The sequence below is a fragment of the Abramis brama genome (assembly GCF_963993115.1).
Source record: "Abramis brama genome assembly, chromosome: 14".
NCBI classification, from domain to species: Eukaryota; Metazoa; Chordata; class Actinopteri; order Cypriniformes; family Leuciscidae; genus Abramis; species Abramis brama.
Genome location: NC_139976.1, coordinates 9,826,403 through 9,844,892, shown reverse-complemented (window position 1 = coordinate 9,844,892; position 18,490 = coordinate 9,826,403). Strand labels below are relative to the sequence as shown.

The 18,490-nt window shown below is 36.7% G+C and overlaps 1 protein-coding gene across 4 annotated transcripts in view; it reads left to right on the top strand.

Annotated features, from left to right (window-relative positions):
- cyth1b (cytohesin 1b) overlaps positions 1-18,490 on the top strand; it is a 67,120-nt gene that overhangs the window by 27,762 nt on the left and 20,868 nt on the right. Inside the window, exon 1 of one of the 4 annotated variants that reach the window (XM_084135412.1) lies at positions 7,633-7,873. The exons of 2 other annotated variants lie outside the window; for them this stretch is intronic. In XM_084135412.1, coding sequence (XP_083991538.1) covers positions 7,846-7,873 — 28 coding nt within the window. In that variant the 5' untranslated portion in view covers positions 7,633-7,845. Of the gene's footprint in view, positions 1-7,632; positions 7,874-11,836; positions 11,980-18,490 lie in introns of those variants that run through there. One more of the 4 variants, XM_084135414.1, reaches the window with a different exon arrangement.

The following is an 18,490-nucleotide window of genomic DNA, read 5'->3' as shown; positions in this document are numbered from 1 at the left end:
GTATGTGTATATTCAGGAAAACAGCACAACTTACATTTCCTTTCAAAGGTTTGCGATAAGATTTTAAAAAGAAGAAGAAATTTACTTTTATTTTGCGAAGATGCTTTAAATTCACACTTAAGACAATGATAATTTTACAAAAGATTTCTATTTCAAATAAATGCTGTTCTATTGACCTTTCTAATCATAAGTGTCCTGAAAAAATATCTATCACAGTTGCCATAAAAATATTTTAAGCAGCACAACTTTTTTCAACATTGATAATAATCAGAAATATTTCTTGAGCAGCAAATCAGCGTATTAGAATGATTGGATCAAATGGAATGAATCGGTTCAATGAATAATTCAATGACTTACTCAAAAAGTCAGTTCACTTGTTTTATTCCTGAATGAATCAGGCTGTGTGTAGTATGAGTGTAATCTGGACGTATACATTCGCCATGTTGTCATTATCATGTGACCTACAGTGTCAGTTACTGTGCGTTGCTTCACCGCAACTCACAAATCCTCTCCCATGGCCTCATGGGATAGTAAAGTGTCCATTGTATGCACACTTCAGAATCTCGCTGGAAGAAGTAGTTCATCCGGGTACTTTTTGTCTACTCTTTTATGAGTACTGTGAATTCGGATATACTTATTTTGTCACATACTGTACTGTTTTTCACCTACTATATAGTAGGGAAGTATGCGATTTCGGATGCAGCCATACGTTTTTAAGTGAATCGCTTGAATGAATGATTCATTAACTAATTGATAAAGACAGTCACTTGTCACCACCTACTGGCCAAACTATGTAACCTGCAGAAAGAATCACTGAAAATCCCCACGCTGCATTTGAGCAATCAGCATCTAGAACTAATTATTCATTTTTATCACTGTGGTTAACATTTTTGGGGTTTTGCGATTGTTTCGGCTTTGGTTGATGATATTGGCTTCTTCGATGGATCATTTGATCACGTTTTGATCAAAAGCCCATAAATATACATTGTTTCATTGTTTCCTTACTTTTGATATTTTGTATATTTTAATGTAATCCATTCCCAGCACAGAGATCTGTTTGGGATGAAGTTACGGGACTACAGGGTTAGCCAGGGTGATTTTAGTGGTTAGGTTATAAGGTGGAAATGATATTTAAATGTATTCAGACTATCTCGCTAAGGATTGTGATTAAGCCTCACATCTGCTTTGCGTTAAACAGAAGACTCTGTGTGCTAGAACTGGCTTACACTGCACACTCACAGACACACACAATCAGAATACAGAATCAGCATAGTCAATCGGAGGAGTCTTGTCTGAATTTTAGCTGTGTCTGTTGGGTAAAGCAGTATCAAGTAAAGGCACTGTATTTCCCGGAGGAGTTTCATCTCATTTCATTTCTCCCGTCTGGTCTCCTGGTGTTTGCTGCAGTTTCGGCGAGCAGGGGTTCTACATCAGAGCTCAGATAATACATATTTTCACCTCAAAGGCAACATTTATTATTATGTACACCGATCCAACAACAAACACATATTTTAACTTCATATCTTAAAAATGTTTACACTTTTAATCTTTTCAGTGCACCTGTTGTACCGAACTCTCCCATCTCTCTTCTGGGTCGCAGAGTTATATAGTCTATAATCATTTTTGCAATCAGTAGGCTAATTGAAGAGTTAATCTGAAATTTTCTTCTAGAATGATCATTTTTATCAAGCTCGTATATTTAAGTTCAGTAATTTCACTTAAATGACAATTAATAGGTAATTTTCATTGCCATTTAAGTGACATTACTGAACTTAAATATACGAGCTTGATAAAAAATGATCATTCTAGAACAAAATTTCACTTACAGGCTTTTGCATCTGAACGCTTCAATTTAATACCTGAATTTTAAATCCTCAGGTTTTCTTCATGATAATTACTTTCTTCTTTGCCAGAAAAATTCAGACAACTATGCCAAGATTTCCCCAAAAAGTGTGAACCCTGTGGCAAAGTCAAAACATTGGTCCGTTTGACTGAGCATCCAAACACAGAGGCTGCATCTGAAATCGCATACTTCCCTACTATAGAGTAGGCGAAAAACAGTATGTGACAAAAGAAGTACGTCTGAATTCACAGTAATCATAAAAGAGTAGGTGAAAAGTACCCGGATGAGACACTTTACTGTCCCATGAGGCCACGGGAGAGGATTTATGAATGGCGGTGAAGCGACGTAACTGATGCTGGTAAGTCACATGATGATGACAACATGGCGAATGTAGTAGGTCTAGATTACACTCATACTACACACACCCATACTATATAGAACATACTTTTTTAGCTGGCGTGAAGTAATTACTTGTTCAAAATAAGTACCAACTAGAGAGTATTGCTGCGTTCCAGGCAACCTGTAACCCGTGTTTTTCCAACCTTGTACCTGTGAAAGTGCACTGGAACGGCAGTCAAACCCGTGACTTCCCACCCGTGAACTCGTACTAGATCGATGTACTCCCAGTTACGAGTTGGAAAAACACGGGTTACAGGTTGCCTGGAACGCGGCATATGATTCCGGACACAGCCTGACTCAACCAGTGCTGTGAATTTGGGGCGTGGCTAGCTGTTTGATTGACCAGTGGCAGACATGGAGAGTGCTGTTTTAGTATTGGCCGATTTGCTTATAAAGCTTGTAAATTCATATTTTCCCTTATTAGTTTATACCCTAAACACAGCCTTGATAATCCTAATCAAATTTGCTATTCACAATTGTAATTAGTAGGTTGACTTATTTTTTTCTTTTTGACCTTGCAATAAATATAACCTGCACATGTTTTCATGTGTTTCACCCGTCTCCTTCTGCACTGTCGTTTGCTGTTTCTGTGAGGCATGAAGGAGGAGAGACTGGGAAAGAACATAAGGTGACAGAAAATTATAGAGGAAAAGAGAATGTACCGAATTTGCTGGAAATGTGAGGCCTTTGAAAAATGACATGGCACAAGCGCTAATGTAACCACAGGGTCAGTTATTGTGTTCTTTTTTTGTATGGTATTGTTTTTTACCCTGCTTTCCAGTGCAGAGAGGGAGAAGAGAACATTACCGTTTCTATTCTGAATTAGGTTGTGAATGAGCTACTCTCCGTTTCTCTCTCCCGACTTTCTCTCTCCCGACTTTCTCTCTCCCATTCTTTTCTACCAAAATAGCTTTATTAAAAGATAACGGCACATTTATAGAGATTATTATTAGGCCATTAGCCATTATAAAAATCCGGCATCCAGAAAAAAAATACATTATTTTATAATCCAACACCAGGTTTACTGAATGCAATTAAAGTTTTTTTATATATATATATATTTTTCAGTGCTTAAAAGTGTGGTCAGCAGCTGCGCTTTAAACACTGTATACAGGAGTACTGCTTTTTGGGTTAAAAATGCAGATAAAATATTTGCTAATATAATGATAAGTTTAATTGTAGTGCCTTCTAGTGGAATGATTATGCTACTACTTGCTTATTATGTTGTACACTATAAATGTTGAGTATATAAGTATAAAAAAATGCATGATGCATAAATTTTTTTGTCTTAAACAAAGTAGCATTTAATAGCCATTTTGAATTTGATTTGTGCAGTAAATGCAAAAATATATTCCTCTGCTAATAAATTCAGGGCAGTTAAAGTTTCTTGTTTAATAAATAATATCATTTTTATTTACATATAGTTAGCAGTGAAATTCTGCTAATATTTCTTCTGATGAAGAAAACGTCTTGCAATGCACAGATAAAATGTGCAATAGTCTTATAGACACACATGGACCTCAATAATGGTGACAATCAAAACAGCAACAAAAGCATGGTCAACAAGCATGCAAATCAATCATCGTATAACAGTAAAGACATAATTTATTAATGCTGCATTGCATACTTGGAGCTCACAAAGCCTTAAATCTGAAAAATTGGTTCATTATGGAACCGCTCTTTTTGGCTGGTTAGGACAACATTTGGGGGAATATTACTTCTCTAATGTATTTTAAAGTATTCCACCAATCTTATCTGTGACTGGCATTGCATGGTAGATAATATTTAATCATTTTGCATGCTACAGTATTATTTGGGATATTTAAAGATCTTGCATCTTCCACAATCACTTGCTTGTGTTCTCCCTCACTGATGTCAGAGAGAGTGTGATGGATTTTGTACCAAATGCTCATGTGACTCATCACGTGACCATGTGTGTGTCAAATGTGTGTACTGTGTACTGTATTAGCTCAACAGTAGAGGACGTGATTTGCCTCTCCAGCAGTGCATGTGAAGGTGACAGTACAGGAGCTGCAGGGAAACTTTCCGAGACACTTCTTTTCTTTGGAAAGGTGAGAGTATGCTAAGGGCCAGATCTTGTGAAACTCTTAGTGTTATGATCGAATATTGAAACTGTGACAAATTAATGTACACATTATAATATACTTCAATTAGCCTATTAATTATTAACAGTCCCCCAGGTTTAATTAGGAAAGCTTATTATTAAATATTTACATAAGTTATAGCGCGGTCACAAGAGTAATGGCAACTTGGGAGTTTTGAGAAACACAGACAAACACACACGTTGTGCTTTCATGTTCTATGGGGATTTTTTTTTTACTGTATAAACTGTATATTCTATTCCCTTACACTAACCCTACCCCTAAACTAACCCATCACAGCAAACTTTCTGCATTTTAGCATTCTGCATTTTGTCCCCATAACGTATGGTTTACCAGTACACACACACACACACACACACACACACACACACACACACACACACACACACACACACACACACACACACAAACACACACACAATAAAACAATAATAAGTAAGAGAGCAAATCCAAAGTGAGGCCATTGTTCTTATGGAAATGCTTCAAATCTTGTAATCAAATGCCATGGAAACAGAGTTAAATTCAAGCTTTAAACACATTGTTTGACTTCTATTAAATATGCATTTGGGTATTTTGCTTCTATTGTAATATTGTTTTATTAGAAGGATTTTATGGCATTTATATTTCTGTGCGTGTGTGTGTGTGTGTGTGTGTGTGTGTGTGTGTACAAGATCTTGGTATAGTTATGAATCTACCCACACATCTAAATTATATTTGCATAGAATTGGAAACTTAATAAGCATGCATTGCCATGACAACTGAAACTTATTTACAAGATGTATCAAAGCATCTCAGTGTTGAATATCAGAGATTTTCCAGTCTTGCAATCACTAAACATGTATCTTATTCTCAACAAGGCTACATTTATTTGAACATTGTGAAATATTATTACAATAAAAAAAGCTGTATTTTAATATTTAAAAAAAACAAACAAATGTAATTTATTCCTGTGATGGCAAAGGAATTTTATAATCTATTTTTTAAATCCAGAAACTGTTATTTTCATTCAAATGAGTCTCTTTGAATCTCTTGTACATCAGATCTTAAAAATAAACACTTTTATTTGAACATTGAACAATGGTTAGATCAAAATGGCCCTGACTTGTTGCAGTTAATCATCAGTACGCTGACATGTAAGTAATAACATATTGAGTTACGTGTCTGGGTGAAGCATTATGTCAGTCTGGTTGAGAACAGCAAGATATTTCCTCAAGTGCTATCTTGTAAATATGCCTTGATTTGTCACGGAAAGTGTCAAGAAACATATTTCTATATCTCAGAAACTCATACACTCTATATCTCGTGTTGTTTTCTATTGTTGGTTTGCGTTGACATGCCATACAAACATACTTTCTTTTCAATTGTACAGTGCAAGTCAAAAGACACAAAGAGCGTGACTACAGTGTCAGTGTTTTCCCACTTATTTTATTATCAAATTACTTACGTTTTTTGGCTGATTATCTTTGAGGAAGACGCCTTGTTTGTTCTATGGTTTTTAGTCTGCTTTATGTCATTTCTCAGCCCACAAGGCTGTTCAGTTTACTGGTAAACACTACTGTATGCTGTGCCGTTTGCCATCCACACCCTCTTCTCTACAACACACAAACAAACCGTCATGAGCCGCGTAATGTATACCTTCAGCTTCTAACACTGTTGACGCTGGCCATAGTTGCAACAGATTTGTGAATTTTGAATACCGAAAGAGATGTTTGAGGGAAATGTGTGCTATTTCCCATAACAACTTGAAAATGAATCAGTTTCACAACTAAATGTGCTGCTATCACACTATGTCTGATGCTCAACTTAGAATCACACTTTGATGTATTTTTCTTGGCCCTTTATAATATCAGGTTGGTTCCACATTTGTTCTTTAACCATCTTGAAGGGTCAGTAAACACCCAAACAAAGAACTTGTTCACGTATGCTCAGTCATCCCCTATTGAGGATAATCAGCCATTGGTCACGGTTGAGATGTGACCTCTATTCTCCTGGGGGCGAGAAGAAAAAAAAGAAGCCTCTGTTTATAAAAGTAGACGGAAGGCTGATTTGAATGTACCCTTGAACATCCTAAGGCTCTAAGTGTATTCTGTCTGCGTGCTTTCTATCTTTCAGGTTATTTTAGGTCGCAAGAAGTTATATCAGTGCAAAGCTGCATGCAAAGTTTTAAATAGCTGTATGGACTTATAATCACTTTTTAGTTTTCATGCAGTTTGCATGGAAATTATTTCCTCTTTTGGACTAAATTATGTGTTCTCTGTCTTGTTTGGACTTTTGTGGTATTTACTGTTTCTCTGCCATGTTTGTAGTTATTAGTGAGTGTCTTCCCCAGGTGTGTCTTGTTAACTCGTTATCTTGGTATCCTTTAGTAATAAATAACAATAAGTTATTACACCTTGTGTATACTGTATATAGCCCTTGTGCTTCTCTTGTGCCTTATCAGTCAGTGTTTGGTGTTTCTTGTGTGTACCTGCCTTCTGTGCTCGGTGTTTTTTTGTTTGGATTATTAATAAAACCCCATTGGCTGGTTTCACAGACTAGGCTTAAGATAGTCCCTGACTAAAATGCATGTTTGAGCTCTCTTAACTGAAAACAACTTGGACTTACATATCTTCTAATCAATGTTGAAAACAGTTGAGCTGCTTTTATTTTTAGTTTTTCTTTAACTCTTTGAGGAATAAAAATTTCAAAGAGAAGCATTTATTTAAATTTGTAACAGTGTAAAAGTCTTTACTGTCACTTTTGATCAATTTAATGTGTTCTTGCTGAATTTGAACGCCAGTGTATTTATCACCTTTTTTTAAACAGAGCAAAATAAATATGCATAATTGCAGTTTGAGAGTTTCGCCAGTTGACTGCCAAGCTGAAACCAAGCAATAAAAACGTATAGCCTACCATTATGAATGGGTTGCTATTTATAGAATAGGGAAGTGTTTTTACTGTTACTTAGAGAGGACACATTTACGGGGTTTGTGCAGTTCTTTTTTCCAATGCATAAAACTTTCCTCCTACAAGTGTCAAGCCTAGCAACCACCACTAATGAGCTGCTCTCAGAACGATCAAAAAGCCACATGAGTGGGTAGTTATATTGACACTACCATACTCCCTAAAAGTTCAGACATAACTCATAATTCTTTTTTAGCTTCTATTCTCATTCCTTTGTAAGATGTACAAGTGTTTGTGGGTATCTGCACGCACACTAAAAAAAAAAAAAAGCTTGAAAGCTTCGCGCTGATTGGTTGTTCGTCATCATTAGGACACGCCCCGTTTGCAGAGCATGAGGGTTTCATGCAGTGACATCCGGTCTCTGCTGTTACTTCGCGAATACTTTCAAACACTCTTTCCAGCTTCATTTTTTAGACGTGGTTTTCGGTACATTTCAAATTTCAAGTTGGCAGGATAAAGTGTTGTGTTTTGTCAAACCGCCAGCTGGTAATATCTCCGAATATCACAAGGACAGCGCATGTGTAAAGCGCTGCAATCATGGTGCTGAAATCAGAAGATGGAATCGGTGAGTCGATCTAATATAAGTTTCACATTTGCAGTGGCCAGTGATGTTTAAAAATATCATCGTTGTCGCTTTGTTTTTGTTTCCTGCTTTTTGAATTGTTGAATATGAATGGAAACCGTTACGGTCGATATGCAACAGGTCCATCCATGCTGTCTGAAGGGAAAGGTTAAATGATGTCCGATTTGTAAACGAATCATTCGTATTAGTCGGATCTTATCAGTGAATCGATTGAACCGTTTCACAAAACCAATCTGAACGATTTGTTTACGTATCGGGCTGAATCGGACCTAGCGTTTTTCGAGTCAACAGATTTTATTAAACAGTACAATGCATCAAACAAAGCATGAAGGCAATACAGCTAGATATGGAAACAACAAAACAAAAGAAGACTAACATACAAATACAGATTATGTGTTGGCAGGGTAACAAACAAAACAATAACACTAATAAACTAGTACAACTTAAGAAGACGCAAGGGATGAAAATGTTACTTGTCTAGATCATCTATGAATGGAGAAATGAGAGTTATAACCAGTACATTTTTGTTTATAAACAAATAAACACATGTTTAGGCTATAAACATAAATGTATGTGAAATTTAGTTTATAAATTAACTATTTAATATTTCCCTATATTTTCTTTTGCGTTGTCAAACCAAAGAAAACATCTTTAAAACAGAAGGAAAAGTCACTTAACGTTACGAAATAAGATCGGATAAACATGAACAAATCTGACCATAATTTCTCTGTGTGGGTGCATTGCCAAAACTAGTGAATGACATCTTCCTCAGAAGAGTGACAAAAGCAGCAATTCACTTCAATGTCATATTAATGTCAACAATTAAGGTCAAAGGCTTTGGTTGGGTAACATTTGTGTGAATTTAATTAATTTAAATGTTATTTCTTTTACTTTATTGGTTTTGCCTCATAAGTGGCAAAGACCATACTTTCTCCCAGGGTAAATTCTCTACAATATTATTCCAATATGGTAGGCTATTACACAAGGAATTTTTATTATCTCTGATTTTATAAGTATTTTTTTGTTGCTCTACAGAAAAGCATACATTTCTTGTGTCTGTTGGCAAGTACATGGCCATGGAAATGTATTCCCTTGCAACAGTAAAGACACTCCAGAGGGAATGGCATTGAAAACAATAGCATATTCATTAGAAGTTTATATTTCTGTAAAATGGATAACATTTCTATATTTGTATATAATTAACACTTTGCAAGGGGCACATTAAAACAATCCCACACAAGCTGATCTGACCTCTACCATGATTCGGTAAACTTTAATGACCCAGTGGATGGAGGCACTCTCACTTGACCTATTGATATTGGATGCCAGTAGGTTCATTTTTGTTAAACTCAATACATAATTTATCATGTAGAAAATGAGTGGTTTTTAAAACAGCAAGTTTTAGTATGAATGTGTTGATGAAAATTCGGCAGGTCATTCCACCAGCTTGGAACAGTCAAGCTCATGTCTCTTTGGGATCGCACCACAAGGCGCAGTTCACGTGCAGAACGCAAGCTTCTGGAGGGGCTCATAAGTTTGAAGTAGTGAGATTAGGTATAGGAGTGCAGAGCCAGTGGTTGTTCTGTAGGCAAACATCAGTGCCTTGAATTTGATGCGAGTGGCAATTGGCAACCAGTGCGTTCCATCCATCCATCCATCCATCCATCCATCCATCCATCCATCCATCCATCCATCCATCCATCCATCCATCCATCCATCCATCCATCCATCCATCCATCCGAAAGAAAATAGCAAAGGGGATTAATAAGGCTTGATTAAAATGTGTTTTTACTCTTTGCTTCTCTCCCTTTTGTTCATTCAGATGAGAGTTAAGCATGTGCTGAGACAGAGCCCCTCAGTCTCGTATATGAGACAAACCGTTCTGAAAATAGCACAGTGACACTACTGACTGCTGTTATAGACTCATTTGAGATGAATGAAAACTTGTCCTGATATGTTGCCTGCCAAACTAAAACCGTTTGTTACAGAATTTGTCGCTTTATTTTTATCTTTAGCATTTTAATAATACATTTGATATATGTTCTATTCCAATATACAGTATTTCTGGATAAGAAAGGAAGTAATTAAAGGGGGCTTAATTTCAGCTGCAGTTTTCCATACAACTTTATTTGCATCTAGTTACATAGTTTGTTCAGTAATAGTCACATTACTGTCATTTACTATTTTTTTTACAATGTTTCTTGTTCTTCTGTAACTGTTTGGCATTTATTTATTTACTTATTTTTTTAATAATTTTTTTAGAGAAGTTCAGGGGGGATTTAACATGGATTTAGACTTTCAAAAGATTCATCGCATAGGCTAATGTAGTTTAGTGATGTTTTTTATTTAACCTAAAGTCCCTACATTGTGACTCTGGGCATTCAGCAATGGGTGGTTGAGACCAATCCTCTTTCCATCCGTACTCTTACCCTGTATATCCAGGTCAACAGTGGCTTTACTTGGTGCGACCCCAAATTAAGTTCTCTAGATTAAGAAAGGCCTGTCTCGAGCCGGTTCTCTTTTAGGATCTGCTTTTTTATTACTCAAAGTAAACCATGTGCTCAGAGGTTTTTGCTATGTGATCGAGTGATTTCTTTTTTTTCCCATTAATGACATTCTGACTGAATTCAGGTCACGTCTCAATGTTTTTTTCTGGTCAGAGTACCAAAGCTTATGTCTTGCTGAGTTTTTTGAGCTATGAGAACAGGCTAAACTGGACTGAGCCAGTACTGTGTTGGACAGACAGTATAGGACAGAAACCGCAACATGCCTGAATGCAAACACATCTGTGCGAGAGAGGTATGTTTGTTTTGTCTCTTTTATTGCGGATGGAATAAGAACAAGATAAAAGCTGAGCAGAAGAATGACCAATGACAGATGAAGGTCACCCTCATGTACACTATCTTTTTTGTTCCTCTCTTTTTTAATCGTCTCTTTCAGTAGGCCTATTTGTTTTGTATTTAACGCTTCTGATTTTGATTTATGTGTAGTTTCGGTTACTGAAGTTGTGAAATATTTTTGCAGTTTTGTATTTTAATATATTTTAAATTATAATAAATTGCTACGGATGCCTGCACGAGATGCGGACAATATATATATATATATATATATATATATATATCGTGGCCCCAAATTAACAATTCGTTCCCACGACTTACTAATATGTCACACTCTTTTATTACCTCGTTTTAAGTCAATTATTCGAATATAATAATTTGTTCGGTAGTTCAAAACGATGGAACGAATTGGTTTAACGTGTCCCAAAAGAATTATTAATCCGTGAACAAATTCTTAATTCATAGCCACGATATATATTTTTTGTCTGCATATCATGTGCGGGGCTCCGCAAATTCCTGTGATTTTCAGCTTCATTACTCCAGTCTTCAGTGTCACATGATCCTTCAGAAATCATTCTAATATGCTAATTTGGTGCTCAAGAAACATTTCTAATTAATCTCAATGTTGAAAAAATATTTTTGTCAGAACTGTGATGCGTTTATTTTCAGGATTTTTTTTGATGAATTGAAAGTTCAAGAGAACAGCATTTATTTGACTCCAATCTTTTATAGCATTATAAATGTCTTTACTGTCAATTTTGATTCATTTTAATTCGTCCTTGTTGAATAGAAGTCTTAATTTCTTTAAAAAGGAAATCTTAGTACTGACCCCAAAGTTTTGAATGGTAGTGTATATTAACAAATACCGCGGGGCAAAATTCTGTGCAGCCACAGGGTGGAGCGCTTGAGTGTGCTGAAATAAGTGTGTGTGTGCCGGGGGAGGAGACAAGAGGAGAGGGTTACGGAGAGCCATAAAGAGAAATAACATGAAGGAGAGAGGAGGGGGTCATTTGCAGATACAGCAGAGTTTGTGCTGAGAGCAGAGCAGTCGAGATCTCACATATGCATCACTTCCACTCACACATGAAGCGCTGGAGATTACTGGAAGATCTTGGGAGTTTGGCTTCTGCTTCTTTTTCTGGGTAGCAATAACGCATGAACGTGTATTTATCTGGCTAATTGGATCGAAACAAAAGCTGGAATTGTAAAGGCACAGAGCTGTCATTCAGTGCTACAGGATTATTTACTCAGGTACATTGTCCTTTTTTTTTTTGTATGCATTTACAGGCATTAATTACATTCATCATCTTACTTATTTCTAAATGTAGCAGTGTGTCACATCTACATCTAATAAATCGTGTGCACACTTTGACAAACACAGTGACAGTTTCTTTTGCTGGCTTGTGGATGACTTTTCCCTTCACTTGTCGTAGAATGAGCGTCAGTATGACATCAGGAAACTCATGGCAACCACAGGACATATAGACTTATCTATATCAGAATTACAGCGTAATCAAGTCATCCCAGAAGCACATACAAAGCCTCCATCTATATGGAGGCTTTGTATGTGCTTCTGGGATGACTTGATTACGCTGTAATTCTGATCTGTGGCTTGTGTTCTTCAGCTGCCTCTCTTATCAGTGTGTTTGCAGAGACAATGCTTAGAAGGAGCAAGTGGTGGGTGTTCTTGTATCAACTGATGTTTCAGCTAAGATACTTGATGATTGTTGCAGCTTTGTCCTTTTTCCTGCTGTTTTTTTCTTCATTTGTACACATATTAACGTGATATAGTACTGTATATTGGCTTATAAGGTAGTGAGCTATGCAATTACACAAGTGTGAATACTTGGACAATGCATTGCAAACATGCAGCATACATTTGAACATAATTGGCGATAACGAACCTCCATACTCAAGGGGGCGATAGAGTTTGCTTCAGAAGCATCATTAAACAATGTTTTTGTTCAGGTAGCTAGTTGTAGCTATAAAAATGTTGATAGTTTTAAGGGTTAGTTCATCTAATAATTTTCTCACCCTAATGTCATTCCAGTGTTCGAAACACAAATCAAGATATTGCATCCACATCCGTCACTTCGCAGGATGTGTGATGTCAAGTATAGGGATTGTAGTTGATGCGTGATCCGTACGTATCATGCACCACAGTTCGAAACGCACGTGTTTAACCATCATAGAGTCAAAGTTTATTATTTGCACGTGTTTTAGGTTTTTTAAACCATTTGTGCGCACGAAGACGCGGAAAAGAATTCAATTCGGACACCGAATTCTCTTTCTCGTCTGTTTGTGCTTGAACAGACACAGATGCAAAATTATGTCAGAGTGTCCACAGTAAACACAGTTGCTTATGGCTTACGTGAACGTAAAAAATTGAGAAAAAAAACAGATGCATATCATTTTATTGAATCCGTGCCTTAAAGTGACAGCAGCCAAATATTCCCACTACTGTCCTGAGACATTAATTTTAATCAAACATCAAAATTTAAAGAGAAAATCACTTTTGTAGATTAATTATATTTAATTTATGCAGTGAAGACTATGCAGTGTTATTTTTGATTATTCAATTTCTGTACCTGAATATTGTTTACTTCATTTTTATCTTTGTTCTATTGGATTTATAATTTTGTAATATATTATTTTCAATGCAGATTAACTCCCCTACAAAATCACCCCAATCATTCTAGAATTTTTTTTTTCCCAAATAGTTATTCATCTGGTAAAACTGTTTTCATATTGCAGAAAAACAAAATATCCCAATGTCAGTTTTTTCCAATATTGTACAGCCCTAATACCCAGACATCATCAAATATGATAAACGGAAGCTCAAACATGCTTGCTTGATGCATGACAACCAATGAGGTTGGTTCTCGCTTGTCAAGCAAGTGCTTTTGAGCATCTGTTGGACATGTTTGATGAGCTCAATTTATGTGCGTTAATCAATGTTTATATATAGTTAACTTTACTAGCAAAATTATATTCAACTGTTGCTCTGCCATGACAGTAGATGAGCTAAATGTTAATAGTCCAGTAATAGTTTATGCTAATTATCTCTATAGCGAGTTGTATAGTGAAAATAACTACTCTTAAAGCATGTTTCAATGTTGAATGAATGTATAATGAATTTAAAGTTGACATTTTTCCGGTCCCATCCGCCATCTTGGATTTTCTTTTACTTGTTACAATGTATTATGGGATTTCCTGCTCCACAAAGGATACATGTGATGTAATTTGGCCAAAATTAGGTATCTTTGAAGGCAGCAGAAGGTTCTTCCTACCTTCACGTCGGAAGTGTGTTTCCTTAAAATGCTTTCTATGTAGACTCAGTTTTGAATAATGGATTAATGGTCATGTATAGTCTTTTTTTTTTTTTTTATCTGTCTCTTCCTCTCTTCATCTTTGATTGATCAGTCAGTGCAGACATGCCTAATAAGAAATGTTTGGTTAGCGTTTTCTCTGGAAAACAACCTCTGGGTTCCACGTTTTCTTCAGCCCTTTACAATGTCCAAATGACAGCATGTAGCCAGTGACTTGATTGATGATGGCACATTCTTCTGCCCCTGTGGTGTTTGTTTGTAGGGGTGACGCGTCTGGTATTTAGCGAGTGTGTTGAATTGACCTGGTCAGCAGAGAGAGTATGTTAGGCATGGTGTCCTGCTCACGCTGTGGGTCACTGTGGAAAAGTTCTTGAAGTATTAAAAATGTATTTTAAAATATCTGTGGTTCTCTTGATGTCAGCATAATGATAGAATGGGCAAATAACATCCCATAGAGTTGCTTTGGAGGGACCTGGGCCATATTTATGGACTAGAACATCATAGAGATTGTGTTCAAAAAGCCATTCAGAACACCTTAGCAACCGAATAGCAACCATAACACAATTTTGTTTTGTGGTATGTTTTTCTGCCATTACTACTTTAAGTGTGGAAATGGGCATTTATAGACTGTCTTCTGTTTTTCCATAAAGAGTAAAAACCAAGCATTTACTCTGCAGAATGGTCATTCAGTGACAACGTGTCCACAAGCAACAGTTCGCGTGATTACGTCCTGGCAGAACTTCTGTGCTCTGACAGTCACATGGTTGCGCTGTGAGAGAACTGTAGGGTGATGCGCCGCTGTGAATGTGCCAAGAAGTGCCACCGCTGGTGACATTGAGTCAGAGCTGGATCACATTACCCAGGAGAGCTCGCCCTAGTTTGATATCTCGTTTTAGAAATATATCTGGCACTTAAAGGCTGTGATGATACAGCCATTCCGCTAAGAATCCGTACTTTTAAGTACTTTCTTTCATTTCATCTGATTCTGATACATACACTATTTTGACGATTTTAAAAATTTGGCCCTCAAATTTAATCAAGGAATCGTTACAGCCCTAGACCTCATAATGTAACCCCTTTATACGTTGCTATACACAATCATAAGGCTCCAACCAAGATTTAAATGATCTTAATGGAAAAGAAACCATTATGCATTAACCCTGTACAGTAATGGTGCCCTCAAGAGACACCCCACGTCCCAGAAAACTCCACCTTCCAGCCACGTGGCTGGCAGACACTTTGACATCAATTTAAAGAGCCTTCTCCCTAAAGATTTATATGCTCATATCGATGTCAAAGGCAGAGATGTGTCTCTGCTGTTGTGGGACTTGCCTGCGAGTTCGGACCAACATTTGACTTGGAAATTAATGGGAACTTGCACATGGTTGAGGGCGCTCCAGCTTGGATAAAAACCGTGCGACTGCCTTGTTGCCATGGCCCAACATAGAACCATTGATATCCAGCTTCAGCTTATCCCTAACTCAAGCCAGGCAAGAAGCTGCAATATTGAATTTATAAATATAAACATGTTTGTGTCCAACCAGCTACTGGCAACTGGTGTGATGTTTCCTGGCTACGACCTGCTTTTATTCACACTCTTAATTTACATTCATTGAATGCTTTTGCTCTGTTTGACATTCGTTAATCATTTTGACAATTGACCGTTTGCAAAGACCCGTCCCCTTAGTTACTGTTGCTATATCTGACAAGCCACGCCGCTCTCATGCCACACCATGTTCTCACGCAGTGAAAAATACATCGCGGAGCAGACAAGACACTGACAACGTGCTAACAGACAGGACAGACCAGGTTACTTTTGATATGAAACAAAGTCTCAACTTTCAAATTTGGTCATTTTTTTAAAGAAATTTAAACAATAAATACCATTTTGTGGCTCTTTAATGTGTCTGACAGATCGCTGTAGAGCCTCAGTTAAAGCTGCTCGTGAACCGATCATCTCTTCCTTCTAGTTAATTTATAGCATCAAATAAACACGAATGAACATCAGAAGGAATGTTGTTTTAACCGCGGAAAGACGTCAGTACACACCGTTTTTCAAGTTCAAATCCTCCAACGTTAATCTACTAACTCTCCTGACTGCTTTGTCAGACAAAAATGGCAGATTATGATTGGTCAGATCGCCTGTCAATCAAACTCCCTGCGAAGGGTCAATGGAATGTTGTTTTAACCTCGGAAAGACGTCAGTACACATCGTTTTTCGGCGGATTATGATTGGTCTTGTTCTTGGTCTTGTTCTCTCAGCACACATGAATATCAAAACAATCAAATAAAATCAAAAGTGACATCATCATTTCTTTTTAATTTATGTGCCCCTGTAATCTAATGCAACGTAATCCGTGACATCTCTGATGACCGTTTTGCTTGTTCGAGAAGATTTTTCACTCGGATATACGGCACAATGGAAGAAAAGACAATAGCAACTTTTGTTTCATGCTGACTTTAAACTAGGATTTTGGCTTCAAGTGATTCATTAGAAATGTGCTAATGTGAAATGAAGTGCTAATGCAGCTTTAACATGAGCGCTTTGTCTTTTCAATGGGAAGCACATGAGGAAGCATTAAGCTAATAACTGCCTGAACGTGTGCAGATGCATAATGGGCATAATTATGGTGGGTACAATTTGTAGGATCATGTGTATGCATGAAGATACTCAAACTTCGACTTGCTGTGATATGATCTGTTTATCGGTAGTCCGCTGACCACATTTTATTTGAGAGTACTGTTGCGACAAACCATAAAGATCCTGTTAATAATGCTGTCTATGCTGCAAGCAACTGTCGATTATAATGCAGTATAAACAACAGATTTGTTTATTATAATTGGGCCGCTCCAGCTTTGTCACGCAGCATGTCACATTGCTTCAGTGCAGACAGGGCGTAAACGTGTTTAGTTTACATATACAGTAATTGGTAGAGTTATCTGAATTATTCAGAGTTCATAAGTCATTGTTGTATTTCTTTTAAATATTGTGAAGCAAAGCATCAAAATATCCAAATCAACCATTGGTAGAAAGTAACAGGCTGTCAAAGCTCGAACTATTAAAGTTCTGTTTAGCAGCAATGGTTTGTGTTGAGAAGTTACAAATGAATTTGTGTGTAAATAATATTAACACTTTGTTCTGGAAAAGACTGACTAGCCTTTAAATAGTAAGATGATTGAAAACCGATCATTGGTTACCGTACATTACAAAGCCATATGAAAATTAAGTGTCATTCATTTAACTTGGTCATTTTATTGAATGGACCTTGTTCACTCCTCGTTTTAATAAGTGGCCCCCGAGCTACACTATTTAAGCAGCTATGATTTAGAAATTATATTTTAGCTTTGGTTGGTGATTAAACTTCACTGTCTTGTGTTGTCTGCTCAGTTTGGATGCCCTAAATACCAGGTCATTCAAGACATTCTTTCTTGATTCATATGATTCAGCATGTGCAGTTCCAGCTAGAAAGTCACAGTTAACCTTTTCCTATTCAGATGGGAGTTGATTTTGTGCCTGTGGTATATGATATACGTGTCATCTAATATGCCATTCAAAAGTTTGGAGTCAGTAAGTTTTATTTATTTATTTATTTTTAAAATAAATTTATACTTTTTATTCAGCAAGGATGGATTACATTGATCAAAAGTGACAGTAAAGACTTTAATAATGTTTACAATTTCTATATAAAAAAAATGTTGTTTTGATCTTTCTATTTATTAAAAAATCCTGAAAAACGTGTCACTGTTTCCACAAAATATTAAGCAGTACAACTGTTTTCAACGTTGATAATAATCAGAATTTTTTCTTGAGCAGCAAATCAGTATATTAGAATGATTTCTGAAGGATCATGTGACGCTGAAGACTGGAGTAATGGCTGTATTTGATCAAATAAATGCAGTCTTGGTGAGCATGAGACGTAGTCTCACTCTCATTTAAGTGTAGTTATTATTTCCTTACCATCGTGTATTTCGACAGAAGTCATATAGGTTTGTAATTACATAAAGGTGAGATTTTTTTTTTTTTTTTTTTTTGGCTGTCCTGTCTCTTTAAGACTGTAAGTTCCTTGTCCTCTGGGCTACTTTTTCCATAGATGTAAATCCATATCCAAACAAATGATGCTCATGTATTCGGGGGAAAAATGCTTGTAATGCAAATTTAGCTTATGCAATTGGCTGATCTGAGTTCCTCTGAAATAAATGTCCACTAATACAGCTGCCCACACACTCCTACTGCACCTCTCCTCTCTTCCTGAGTGAACTTTTCCATCTATGTGATATCGACTCCAGGAACACATGTATTGTGTGTGTAAACTCCAGCCTCACCTGAGGCGAGACTAATGGATTTTCTTCTGGAGGTTGCAATACCAATTTCTACAAAATGAGTGGGGATGGGCTGCTTTCTGGATGGGATTTCTGCTCACAGACTGCCTGTC